General features: G+C 37.7%; 1 protein-coding gene across 6 annotated transcripts in view; it reads left to right on the forward strand.

Moving 5' to 3' along the window:
• The window catches only part of rfx1a (regulatory factor X, 1a (influences HLA class II expression)), a 155,926-nt gene that overhangs the window by 87,857 nt on the left and 54,401 nt on the right, over positions 1-13,668 (forward strand). For 5 of the 6 annotated variants that reach the window (XM_043694804.1, XM_043694803.1, XM_043694805.1 and 2 more), the window contains exons 4-7: positions 1,679-1,774; positions 9,544-9,647; positions 11,319-11,586; positions 13,466-13,647. In XM_043694804.1, coding sequence (XP_043550739.1) covers positions 1,679-1,774; positions 9,544-9,647; positions 11,319-11,586; positions 13,466-13,647 — 650 coding nt within the window. The remainder of the gene's footprint in view (positions 1-1,678; positions 1,775-9,543; positions 9,648-11,318; positions 11,587-13,465; positions 13,648-13,668) is intronic. The other variant, XM_043694806.1, reaches the window with a different exon arrangement.

A 13,668-nucleotide genomic window follows, 5' to 3' on the forward strand; every position in this document is an offset into this window, starting at 1 on the left:
TGAGGATATGCAGGTCTTTGGACTCCTCCATCGCTAGACCACAACAACACGACGGTTGGAGGGAGAGCGCCTCATCTTCCGCCTAGGAATCCTCCAACCACAAGGGATGAACTCGGGTTTCACCAGTTTCCTCATTTCCCCTCCCCCCACCTTGTCTCAGTCAAATCCATCGAATTCAGCACCGCCTTCCTAACCTGCAATCTTCTTCCCGACCTCTCCGCCCCCACCCCAGTCTGACCTATCACCCTCACCTTGACCTCTTTCCACCTATCACATTTCCGACGCCGCTCCCCCAAGTCCCTCCTCCCTACCTTTTATCTTAGCCTGCTGGACAAACTTTCCTCATTCCTGAAGAAGGGCTTATGCCCGAAACGTCGATTCTCCTGTTCCCTGGATGCTGCCTGACCTGCTGCGCCTTTCCAGCAACACATTTTCAGCTACTAATAGGTGAGGTCAGGCTAACCAACCTATAAATGCCTGTCTTCTGCCTCCCTCTCTTCTTTAACAGGAGTGTTACATTAATCATTTCCCAATGCTCTAGACCCTTCCCTGACACTAGTGATTCCTTCACAATCTCCTCAGCTAACTCCTTCAGACCCTGGGGTGTAGTCCATTGGTCTAGGTGATTTATCCAACTTCAGACCTTTCAGCATCCCCAGCATATTTTCCTTAGTAATGGCAATTGCACTCAGCTCTGCCCCCTGACTATCTTGAAGTTCTGATATGCTACAGTGAAGATTGATGCAAAGTACCTATTCAGTTCCTCCTCCTTGTCCTTATTCCCTGTTACTACGTCTCCTGTCTCATTTTCCAGCAGTCCAATGTCCACTGCTGCTTCTCTCTTACATTTTATATATCTTTTAAAAAAACTCTTGAAATCTTCTTTTGTATTACTAGTTGGCTTACTCTGTTTGATCTTCTTCCCCTTTTTTAGTTTTCCTCTATCCTCTGGCCTTCCAAAGATCTTCACCACATTGTACACTTTATCTTTTGCTTTTATGCTGTCCCTGACTTCCCTCATTAGCCATGGTTGCCTTGTCTTCCCCGTAGTATGTTTAGTCTTCCATGGGATGAATTTCTGCTGTGCCTTACAAATTACCCGCAGAAGCAACTGTGGGTACAACCCTTTACAACTTTTGATCATTGCAACATGTTGGAAAGTTTGCCAAGTTTATTTTTTAAGAAGTGTAAGGAGAGAGCACTCAATGCTTCCAAAGTCCTCTGAAACATAATTTTGAAAGTCTCCTGCTTAGGATCTGATTGCCATAAATTTTATTTTTCAGTTCTGTTTGGACACCCAATTCAATTGCTATGCTCTGTAAAGAACTGTTTCTCTGATGTCAGCTGTTGGAGAAGATTAGCTTTTCAGCTCATTGCTCGGGCAAAATTGGGGCAGCAATGTATGAAATTTCTATTGAACTATTACTGATGGTCTGACAGTTTTCATCAGAAGATGATTTTTATCATGTTCTAAATTTTATATCTGCTGCGCTAAGGGAGGAGAAGATATGTGCAGCAGTTTGAAAACACTTTGTTCAGCAATCCTTTGGCTCTCCATATGACAAAGCATTTGAAATATTAAATATATGACACTGCAAAAAATAAAGTAAGGAAGTAAGTTGATAGCTATAAGTCAAGCTCAAAGTAGAATTAATTATTTTTAATTTTGATTTTACAGAGGTCTGTTGTGCAAACAACACCCCAGGCTGCTAAAACTAGCCAAGTTCAACAGTTATCAGTACAAGCACTTCAGCAAGTTCATGTTTCTCAGGAGGTATGTAGCATTGTTTATTTTGTTATCTCCATTCTTACATTTTCTCCACTCAAACTAACTTGGGAATCAAGTTATGGGCATTATTGATTTTGTTAATTGTAAGTTATGACTTCATTCTGAGAAATATATGTTCTGTATTGCATAGAAAAGACAGAATCATGATGATCAAAGTTTATGTTGTAACAAAGGAACATTATCATCATTAATGGCAATATGAGATCTTATCATTTGACAAAGTAATTCTCATGTTGCTTTAGTGTTATTTTTTTCCTCAATGAGGTGGCCATTCAATTGAATCAGATTTTTTTTTGCTCAGAAGTCACACGACACCAGGTTTTTTCCAACAGGTTTATTTGAGATCACAAGTTTTTGGAGTGCTGCTCCTTTGTCAATTGATGAAGGTGCAGTGCTCCAAAGGCTTGTGATTTCAATTAAACCTGTTTGACTATAACCTGGTGCCGCGTGACTTCTGAGCTCGTCCACCCTAGTCCAACACCAGCATCTCCACCTCAAGATTTTATCTAAGAAGCATCTAACCCAGAGCAGAAAAACCTAAGGTGAAATTATACACTTTTTTCTTATTGAAAAGCAAGCAAATAGTTGTATCATGACCAGATAGGGACAAGACTTCATTTCTCACTTTATAAATTTCTCCTCTCTTTGTTGAAGGCAGTAACTAATGATGGAATTCAGTTCTAACGTTATCTTTCTGTATCATATGCAATGCTTCTATTTTTGTTGTATAATTAGGATACTGACGGTTAACTATTCAAAAAAAAGAAAGTCTCATGGAATCATAGCTATGCTTTATGCATCAGACATGCACTTTTCAGCTGTAGTTCCTGAATCAGAATAGCAACCAAAGCTGATTTCCTGCCTTTCTTCTAAGTTGGAAATCATCAATAACTGTACTACTACTATTGTCCATAGTGATTTTACTCAATACAGAGCAGGCATCAAATGTATGACTATTCATTTTCATTGCATTGTACAACACAACTCCTACATTTAATGACCGAGTCTTTTGGAGATTTTAACCTTTTTATCCCAATTCTAGTCACTCCAACTTTGGTGGCTTTTCCATTAGCTGCTGGAATTCTTTCCCTAAAACTCTCCATCTCTTTTGCTCCGAATTTGAGATTGTGCTTAAAGCCACTTGGATCAATCTTTCAGTTAACTATCTTAGTATTTCCTTCTGCTGTTTGGTGTCAAGTTTTGTTTAATGTTGCCACAATATTCAACTTTGTTAAAGATGCTGGAGAAGCGTGTGTTGTTATTGAATTATTGGAGCATACGTTCAATGCTTCTAGTTGGCTTTAACACTGCTTTGTGAATTAATATGTAACTTAACTAAATAATATGGAGAATGCAGTGTTAAGGAAGCCTGCATTCTGTCTTGGTAACATCTTTCAAACTTTTACATATACTTCAGGATACCCAGTGAGTGTAGAAAAATGCCATATCTCAGTAAAAGCTTTATAAAAATTCAGTGTCTCAATAATTTTACTTGTTTCTTGATTACCTATTAATGTGAATCTATTGCATTCAAAAGATGGGGTAAGCCATGCTCATGGTAGATAATTTTACATTTCATCATTAATACAGGATACAAATCTGAATTTAACCAGATAGGGTTACATTTCTTGTAAAATTAGAAAAATGCATATTTTTATTGCAAGCATTGATTTTGTTTGAAACTTGAATCTGGAGTGAGCAAAAACAAGCCAAAATTATTGGAGGTAGGCCATATTCCACTTAAGTAGTTTTCTGAAATTTATTCTAAACAGCCAATTCTAACTTGTCTTAATGGTCTCAGGATTTGTTTGGCTTGAAACGAGCAGTTTATCTAAGGTTAAAATGACTTGCAATGATATGTTCTTTCATTTATCAGAATTAAACAAAACAAGTGTTATATATAAACTATCAGTGGAGTCAAAAGTATCGATAAATTAACTTAATTAAGTATGTCATCTCCTAGTATCTGATTTGCTTTTCACCAGAACAATAACTTATATTGAAAATTATTTGCATATTCACTTTTTAACCTACTTAGGTTTGTTCTGTAATAGTTCACCAGCGTTTTGCTGTTTCTGACTGAATGCTTCCTATCAGGATGAAAAATCTTAAATTTGGAAAAACAGTCAAATTAAAGAGTTGATTGTCTTTTATGGGCAAACAATTCAATTCCATTTGTTTCCATTTTTTAGAAACCAGATAGTGGATGTCTTTATAACCTATGTAGATAAGTTAGCATTATAAAATGTGTATATCAAGTTGTTTCACAAATTCTTTTAAAGTATATTGTAAATTTTGTGTACAAGATGAGGGATGACCATGCTGGGGAATGGAATTGTTTTTGTATCCAGAATTGTCAGTTTACATTTGGCACAGATTCCATACCTTCCCCCTTTCACCAGTCAGCCTCCCTGCACCAGTTTACTTCTTGTATTTCCCACATCTGCTTCATGACTAAATTGATTTCCCCACTTAAATTAAGAATAATCTTGTACCTTAGATCTGGATCCCTTAGGAATTGGATTGCGGTATGCCAAAGTTAATGCTTCAGACTTAGAAACCATTAGAAAAATCTTTCAAATTGGTTGTATTTGGTCCGGTTCCGTTAGCATGTTCATCCACCTTTTGCTGTTGTAACTTTATTTTGGTAGAGTACATTGATCTAGTAAGAATTATTTGCTTATATTGTACACTAGAGCACGGAGAATGAGATTTCCAGTTTGATAGAGAAAGATCAGAAGCTGCAGGTAGTTGCCGATTCTCCCAACTCAAAGAACAATATTCATGAAGAACATCAGTTAGGAAACTCCCAAGCATTGAGTCCAGAACACAAAGTACACGTCTTGCACATGATGCCCTCAACCTCCGCACCAAGAGTCGAAGTGATTCGATTTACTCCCCAGCATCTTCCCAGCACAGAGCAGAAAGTGATTATTGAGCAGGTTCCATTTTTCTCCATGTTACCAGCCAGCCCTGAGCAACGAGTCAAGGTCCAGCGAGTCCCTCAGGCACTAGTTTTTGGAACAGGACCAACTGCTCTTAAAGTAGGTCAAATAAGAAGTAATAATAAGGATAAACAGAAGGCTGAGTTGTTCAAGTTCCTTAAAGATGTTTGCTGTTGAAAGTTGTGCTGATTTTGTTTGTCTTTAATATACAGTATTGTGTGTTAGTGATATGCAATGTTATTTTCATTGAAATAATTAATATTCCTATGTTACATTTATATATATATATATTTATTTATTTATTGATATACAGGAACAAGTAGCATTGGTTTTAAAACTTTACTACACAAATAACCCCTGAAAGCACTTGCATGTTGTTCAGGTTCCCTGCCCACAAGTTTTCAAAAACTGACAGCAACCCAAAGGAAAAACTACTGTCTTAGTTTTTCTTAAAAGGAAAGAAGAGAAGTAATGTGTTAGCCAATAAATTCTTCATTTTATATGGAAGTGCACCGTATGTCTAGCCACAGACAGAACAAGGTCTGATGGCCTCATGGAAACTAAGGCTTCATTGATCCACATGTGAAAGTGTCTAATGCACAATTTATAGATACTTGTTATTTAAGGATCTTCCTTCATCAAATGAATTCCTGAAAAATTACTGCAGTTTAGAAAGTATGTATTCAAATGGGTAAAACCTGATTCTGAAATGGTGAGTGGACAATCCATCTTGACCTCCTCCAGAGGTGCCCAGCACCACAGAGGTCTGACTTCATCCATTTCAATTCATTCCATATAACAAGAAATGGCTGAAGACCTTGGATATTGTAAAGGCTATGGCCCCTAAGAACATTATGAAAATTTGGGCTGCTGAACTTGCCACATGCCTAGTCAGGTTGTGCAGAATAGTTACAACTTTGACATCTATCCAACAATGTAGAAAATTGCCAACAAAAATCAGAACAAATCCAACCTGGCCAATTACTGCCCTGATTGATAACTCTCAAATATTGTCACACGGGAAACTGATAGAAAGGTAAAAGCTCATGGGATCCAGGTTCACTTGGCAAGTTGGATGGATCCAGAATTGGTTTATGCCAGGAGACAGAGGTTGGTGGGAGGCGGCTTTTTGTGTGACTGGAGCCCAATGTGCACTGGCGTATCACAGCGATCAGTGCTGGATTCTTTATTGTTTCTGATATTCATAAGTTATGCAGATGATAATGTGAGATGGATAATAAGTAAGTTTGCAGATAATACAAAGATTAGCTGGGTGGTTGACAGTGAGGAGGAAGATTAAAGATGGATATAAACAGATTTTTAAAAATGTATTCATGGGATGAGGGTGTTGCTGACTAGACAGCATTTATAGTCCATCCCTAATTATCCAGAGGGCAGTTAGGAGTCAACCACATTTCTATAGGTATAGAGTCACATGTAAGCCAGACCAGGTAAAGATGGCAGTTTCCTTTCCTAAGTAAGTATTAGGGACATTAGTGAACCAGACGGTTTTTCGAACAATCAATTCATGGCCATCACTAGATTCTTAATTCCAGCTATTTTTATTGAATTCAAATTCCACCATCCGCTGTAACAGGATTCAAACCCAATTCCCCCAACGATAATAACATGAGGCCATTACCTGCCCTGGTCAGATGGGCAGATCAGAGGCAGATGGAATTTAACCCTGTTAATGTGAGCTGATGCTCTTTGCTGTTTGTGGTATATATAAGCAATTTATACTTGAATGTAGGCAGATTGATCTGTCAGTTTAAGGATAATGGAAAAATTGGTGAGGTGATAAATAGTGAGGATGATGGCCTTAGTTCACAGGAGGAGAAAGACCATCTGATCAGATGGAGATCAGTGGCAAAATGAATTTCAATCTGGATGAGTGCGAGATGATGTACTTAGGCAGGACAAACAAGGCAATGGAATATGTGATGATTGGTAGGACCCTGGGGAGCACCAAGGATCAGAGGGACCTTGGTGTGAAATTCACAGGTCCCTTAAGGTAGCAGGACTAGTAGATAAAGTGGTTAAGAAGGCATATGGGATATTTGTCTTTATTAGTTGAGGTATAGCATCTACAAGATGGAAGTTTATGCTGCAACTGTGTAAAATTGTGATTAGGCCACAGCTAGAGTATTCTATGCAGTTCTGGAATCCACATTTTCGGGGAACGGATGTGATAGCGCTGGAGAGGGTGCAGAGGAAATTTACCAGATTTACCCCTCGAGCCTGCACCACCATTCAGTAGAATGATTACTGACCTGACATTCCTCACATCCACTTTCCTCCTTATCTCAGTCATAAATTGGCACCTCATTATTCTGAGAATGCCCCCTGGGACTCTCATGAGGGTAACATCCTCTCAGCATTTACTCTGTTAAGTATCTTAAGAATCCTATATATTTCAATTAGATTTCCTCTCATTCTTCCTAACTCCAGTGAATAGAATCTAAAACTATTTAGCCTTTGCTGATATAACAATTCCTTCATTCCAGGATCATCCTAGCAAAACTTCTCTGAACTGCCTCCAATGAAATAATACCAGTGTTAGGGTTAGTACAATTGCAGTAAGACTTCCCTACTTTTATAGTCTAAGCTGCTTGTAGTTTACTTGATCTTCCTGATTACCTGCTGCCCCTGTGTGCTAACGTACTGTGTTTCATGCACAAGCACCCCCAAGTCCCTTTGTGTTCCAGCTTTCTGCAGGTTTTCCCTTCCAAAATGAACAACTTCACATTTTTACACATTATACTGTACTCCACTTGCCAACTTCTTGCTACTTAGTCAACACATGTTGCTCTGTAAATTGTATCTCCCTTACAACTTGCCAATCCATCTATTTTTGTGCCATCTGCAAATTTTCCTATAGGCGCATTCACTTCCCTCCTCCAAGTCATTTATTTATGCTGTAAGCAGTTATAGTCCCAGGTCTGATCCCTGTGGAACCCAGCTAAAAAGAAGTTGCCACTCTGAAAAAGAAGCCCTTCTCCCCATTCACTGTTTTCTGCCTATTAACTAATTATCTATAAACACTGATATTACTACCTCCATGATATACTACATGATGGGCTCTTTTATTATGACTTAATCTTTTGTGAGGTACCCTGCCTTCTGAAAGCCCTAATGCATCACACTTACCAGTTGCCCTCTATCCAATCTGATTGAGACTTCTTCAAAAACTTATAATAAATTAGTCAGACACTATTTCCTTTTCATAAAATCATGCTGACTCTACTTGATTAGATTATGGACTATTTCGGCTTGGTCTGATAAATGACAAGTAAGATTCAGGCTGCCCAAGTGCCAGGCAATAACTATCTCCAACCATCACCCTTGACATTCAAGGACATAACTATCACTGAATTTCCGATTATCAACATCCTGGAGGTCTCCATTGAATAAAAATTGAAGTGGAGCAGGAATATAAATACTGTGGCCATAAGGGCATATTAGCAGCTGGGTATTCTATGGTAAGTAATTCACCATCTGACTCCCAAAGCAGATCTCCAGTCTACAAGGCATAACTTAGGAGTGTGATGGAATATTGTCCACTTGCCTGGATGAGTTCATCTTCAGCAGCACTCAACAAAAAATGTCAGCACCATCCAGGACAAAGCCACCCACTTGGTTGAAGCCCTGCCTAACACTTTCAACATTCACTCCCTCCACCATCAACCCACGGTAGTGAATGTATAGTGTATCATCTGTAAGATGCACTGCAACAACTCACCCATAGATAGCACCATACAAATCTGCGATCTCTATCCTATAAGACAAGGGCAGCAGGTATATGGGAACACCACAACCTACAATTTCCCTTCAAAGCCACACCCTGACTAACAACTGTAATGCTGTTCCTTCACAGTCACTGGTTCAAACTTCTGGAATTCCTTCCCTCCCTAATAACACTGTGGGTATAGATACACCACATGGACTGTAGTGGTTCAACAGGGAGCTCACCACCAATTTCTTGAGGGCAATTAAGGCAGCAAACTAAATTAATTTTTTTAAATCTCACATTGTTTTAATGAATCAATTTATTATAACCACCCTATCTGAATTTTTAAAAAACATTTCATGTTAATAAACTGGAATTGTTCATGTGTCATCATGTAGGTGGAAAATCATGGCTCAACTTTTGATATTCATTTAAGTTGAGCTCCAAAGTTTGTATCTCAGCATAAAGTTGCATTATTACAATTTTTAATATTTTAAAATAGCATGTTAATGCTAAACTCACAATGGATTGAGTTTTTCACGTATTCTAATCCTATTGATACTGCTGGTACTGGTGAGCTGTTATCCTTTGGCATCTCAGGGGCAGTATACTTGCCCCATACTGGACTTTCCATGGGAAAATTCCACTCACAATAACCTGGAGGCCCAAGTGCCTGATCAGGATTTAATCCTGTCAGTCTCCCCAGAATGGTTATGGCAGTGTTGCCACCATGTACAGTGGCTGCTGAATAGTGATCATAAAAGGAAATGAAAGCTCATCCTAATTTGCATGACCAAATGCTGGCACGCACCATTTACATTTTAACACACTGATTTATGGAAGCAGTATTGCTATAATGTCATTTAATGTCTTGCGAGCTTCAAATAATAATATCAAAATATTTCAAATGGTTTCTCCCCCCCAGCACTATGATACACCGAGGTTAAGAAGTTAGGGCCATTATTAAGGAAGATAGTCTAGCAGTTTTGCTTCAAGACAAATGTTTTGATATCTTGGTTTGCTAGTTAATAAATAGTACCTCCTGATTAACCTTTCCTTCCTGATGACCTCCATATTAGGTTCAGCAGTTACAACAGGTCCCAGTGCAGCCGGTTCAGCATGTCTACTCGAATCAAGTGCAGTATGTAGAAGGGGGTGATGCCAGCTATACTGGAAGCACAATGTGAGTAGAAAGAAAGCATGTAAGAATATTTCAAGAACTGGTCAAGGAATATGCAAGTTATTGGAATTTGTGTTATTTTTAAGGGTACAACTTCATATAATTACAATGTATGAGCATGTAAAGAAAACAGCATAGAACCTGAGGGCCACTGATGGGTAATTCTTAATTCATGTGAGTGAATATAATGTGGGTCATTATCCTATCACAGAACATAAACTGCATATGTACATCAGTGGCATCATCACAGCATGGTAAAATTTCTTGAAGGGAAGTAAAGAGACATCATGTTAGAAAAGAAAGAAAAATGTCACCCAAGATGACCAATATTAAGAGCCAGTTATCCCTCAAAAATACATTTCTGTGTGCTAGAGGTGAAAGGTTCAGGGTTTGAACAGTCAAAAAATAAACTTCTGTGGTTATAAATTGCATGCTTATAAAAAGCCATTTAACTTTCATGAGTGAAGACAACAACCAAAACCACAAATGAGATGGTGGGTGCTGATTTCAATAAGTGTGGTTAAAGTTTATAGCAAGCAGAATTAGTTATTTTTAAAATAACTTATTTTGAAATTCATTGCTATTGATGAACCAAAATAATTAGTTTTGACCATTTTGTGATGATCTAATTCTGGCCAATTGCACATTCCCAGGTTTAGTTGCTTCAACATTATTTGCTGTGCTTTCAGTTGTTTGGAACTTCAACTGTGAAATTCCCTCCCTGGATCTGTCCCCCTTTCTACATTTCCACCTGGAAGATGCTTCTTAAAATTTCCCTCTTACACCAAGCTTGAATCATGTGGCCTATTATCTATTGCTGTGTCTTGATGTTGATAATTTTTAAATTGGTATGCTTGCTTAGAAGCTTGGGACATTGTTATATAAGGGTACTGTATGAACTCAGGTCATTGTGGTGAGATACTTGTGCATTTCTAAATGTTTAATCTGAATGTCTGTTTTAAAGATTGATTTTCACACTTATAGGCTCCTATATTTGCAGCTCAAACATCACAAATATTAATAGTAAATTTACATTACAATAAATGTTCTGACCAATACAGCAAGCTCTCTTTTAAGCAAGTTTTAAAATCAATATTTACATTGATCACTGAAACAAAAGCTGAATTGCAGCCATCTGTCTCAGGATTTCAAATTGTAGCAAGTGTATAAGAATCATTACTGACCTGTATAGTATTTAAACTTATGAAATTATCAAGTTTTTTTTTAAAAGACATTTTCTGTTCTTCCTCATTTTTATTACTACTTGCTTCTAAAATAGTTTATGTGGGTGAATTACTCAGGATATCATTCAGGACATTCAAAACTTTCCATATTCAAAAATTCTATGAAATGTTACAGTAAATGGTGTAACTGAGCATGTTTGAAACTGCAACGACAATTCATGTACCTGATGCCTGCATTTTTATATTTTCTTTACCATAGTAAGTGCCTACTGTGTTTTAGAGGAAAGTGAAGATCTGTGGAGCAAATTTATTAGAAGAACTGCATGCCTACTGGGCAACCAAAATAAGGCATTTAATGTAGAGTCTCTAATATGGTTTGTTTATCTTTTATATTTGCTATTGTTTTGTAATGCTGCACTTCTAAATATAAGTAGGCAACTGTCACTGGAGTCATTTTTGTGGAACCGCTGCCGTATTTTTTTCATTTCAGACGTTCAAATACCTACCCTTATTCAGAAACTCAGCTGTACAACCAGAACACAAGCGGGAGTTACTATGAATCTCAGGGGACACCAAACCAGGTTGCCACGCCGGTGACTTCGCAGAACGTGGTCAGTAGTGGAACGGTGCCAATGTATGTCACGGGAGGGCAGATTGTGGCCAACCCAGGAGGAGGGACCTATGTCATCCAGGGAGGTTACATGCTGGGGAGCTCCAGTCAGTCTTACAGTCACACCATGCGTGCCTCTCCAGCCACAGTGAGTCACTGGTCAACTCTTCCAAGTGCTGACTCCCCTGGGGTTTCTGTTTTGTGTTGTTCAATAAGGGTGGTCCAGTAGCACAAATGTTAGAACACCTGCCTCCCAACCAGATGGTTAAGGTCTGGGTCACAGGATTGCCTGTCACTATAAATTGCATGCCACTTTTGAGACCAAATTTAATCAGTTTTTGCTAGATGTGATATTTCTAATTTGGGATGCTCTTTTGAAAAAGCTGAGCTGATAGACTTGCAGAATAGCAAGTGTATTTTCTGTTGTTGTTTCATGGAACAGCATTGAAAACTGTGATATAGAAATCTGCGCACCAGACCATCCTAGTCTCCAGACAGAAGGATGCTATCTGTGGGCGAGCAGCATCTTGGATAAAATTGGGAATAAATACAAAGTAAACAAACATAGATATATTTTTCTTAAGAATTTTCTGATTCGTGTTGGTGTGCATATAATGTGTAGAATAAATGTATGCTTGGAATTATGTGTGGCTATATCACAACTGAGAGTTCTCATGATTTTGTGAACAGCAAAAGTTGACCCCTTAATGCTTTATATAGTCATTTGAACCCTCACCGTTATGGCCACTAAGACACTTCTGTACAAGGTAGATACAAGAGCATAATAATTAATTAATGGTTTTCTGCCTATCTTCCATATTAAGTATTGAAATGTTATAAAATATATATGAAATATGGCAAACCTTCTCAGGCAAATGTGAGTTTCAGTGCATTACAAGACTACACTTTCTTTTGTATATTTTGCACGTATTTGTTCATAAGCACAGTGAAGAAACCAGTGGTTTGTAATTGTGATTGTATAATAATATTAAGACCACTTCATATAGGACCTATTTATTAAATTTGACACCTTGTAGAAGCAATGTGAAATTCTGCAAAAGGTAATATTCTAACAGATAATAAATGGAACATTTAAGAACAAAGTAACTTAAAACACAGAAAATAAGGCACTAATATTTTTGTGTGTGAAACCTAAATTTGATTCAAAATGAATTGGATTGTTTTATGTACCTACTGAACTATTTCAGATATTAGGTGACCAGGAAGTTTTAACACAATTATTATGCATTTTCGTTATTCTCATTAAATGAAAGAGTGTCACCTCTGTGTTTGTGAGGCTTACTTTAGAGATAGACATGCACGCACACATTGAGGTATCATTTCTACTTTCAGACAGAGCAATCAGAGAGAGAAAGCGATAGAAGAAAGGCAATGAATGGAAAGATTTACAGTAAGAGGGTGGGAGGAAGATTGAGACAGAAAGAGTCAGAAAAGTTGGAAATATGGAGGAAATGATTGCAAATCAAACATTAGGAGATAGAATTATGGAGCGTGGACAATGGGGTCAGGTTTTCAATTTTCCCTGCTTGGATATATGAAAGGTGTTGCAAATTAACCTCTTAATGCTGAAATAGCCTAATATCATTTCCACTGAGAACAACTAAAATGGAACAGTTTCTGTTATGGCAACAGACCTGCAATATCATTTTTGTGTATCGGTGACAATTTGAAAATCCACCTCAGTTTAATTTGTTTTTCCACAAGCAATGTATCAGCAAGATAATTAGTTATTTAAATTATTTGTGAAATGCTACACTCTGTAAGTTAATCTTAAGGAAATATTCTTGAACATGAATAAATGTCTTTTATTTTGCTCCTTTGGTTTTTCAGCCTTTTAGACTGTAAAGTCTCTTTATTGTTGATGTAGCTATTTTCCAATGAAGCTAAATAAATGTGAAGTCTTGACAAGTTGGAAATTGCTTTAACTTAAGATCACAGTAAAATGTTTCAAAGAAGATGACAAATAAAAGTGAAATAAAACAAACATTTTTCTTGTTCTCGCACAGGTTCAGTGGTTATTAGATAACTATGAAACTGCAGAAGGAGTGAGTTTGCCTCGAAGCACACTTTATTGTCACTACCTGTTACACTGTCAGGAGCAGAAACTGGAGCCTGTAAATGCTGCCTCATTTGGCAAACTGATAAGATCAGTATTCATGGGACTCCGAACCCGGAGACTTGGCACACGGTTAGCTTTCTTTACCATTTT

This window comes from Chiloscyllium plagiosum, chromosome 8 (assembly GCF_004010195.1).
Source record: "Chiloscyllium plagiosum isolate BGI_BamShark_2017 chromosome 8, ASM401019v2, whole genome shotgun sequence".
In the NCBI taxonomy this organism is placed as follows: domain Eukaryota; kingdom Metazoa; phylum Chordata; class Chondrichthyes; order Orectolobiformes; family Hemiscylliidae; genus Chiloscyllium; species Chiloscyllium plagiosum.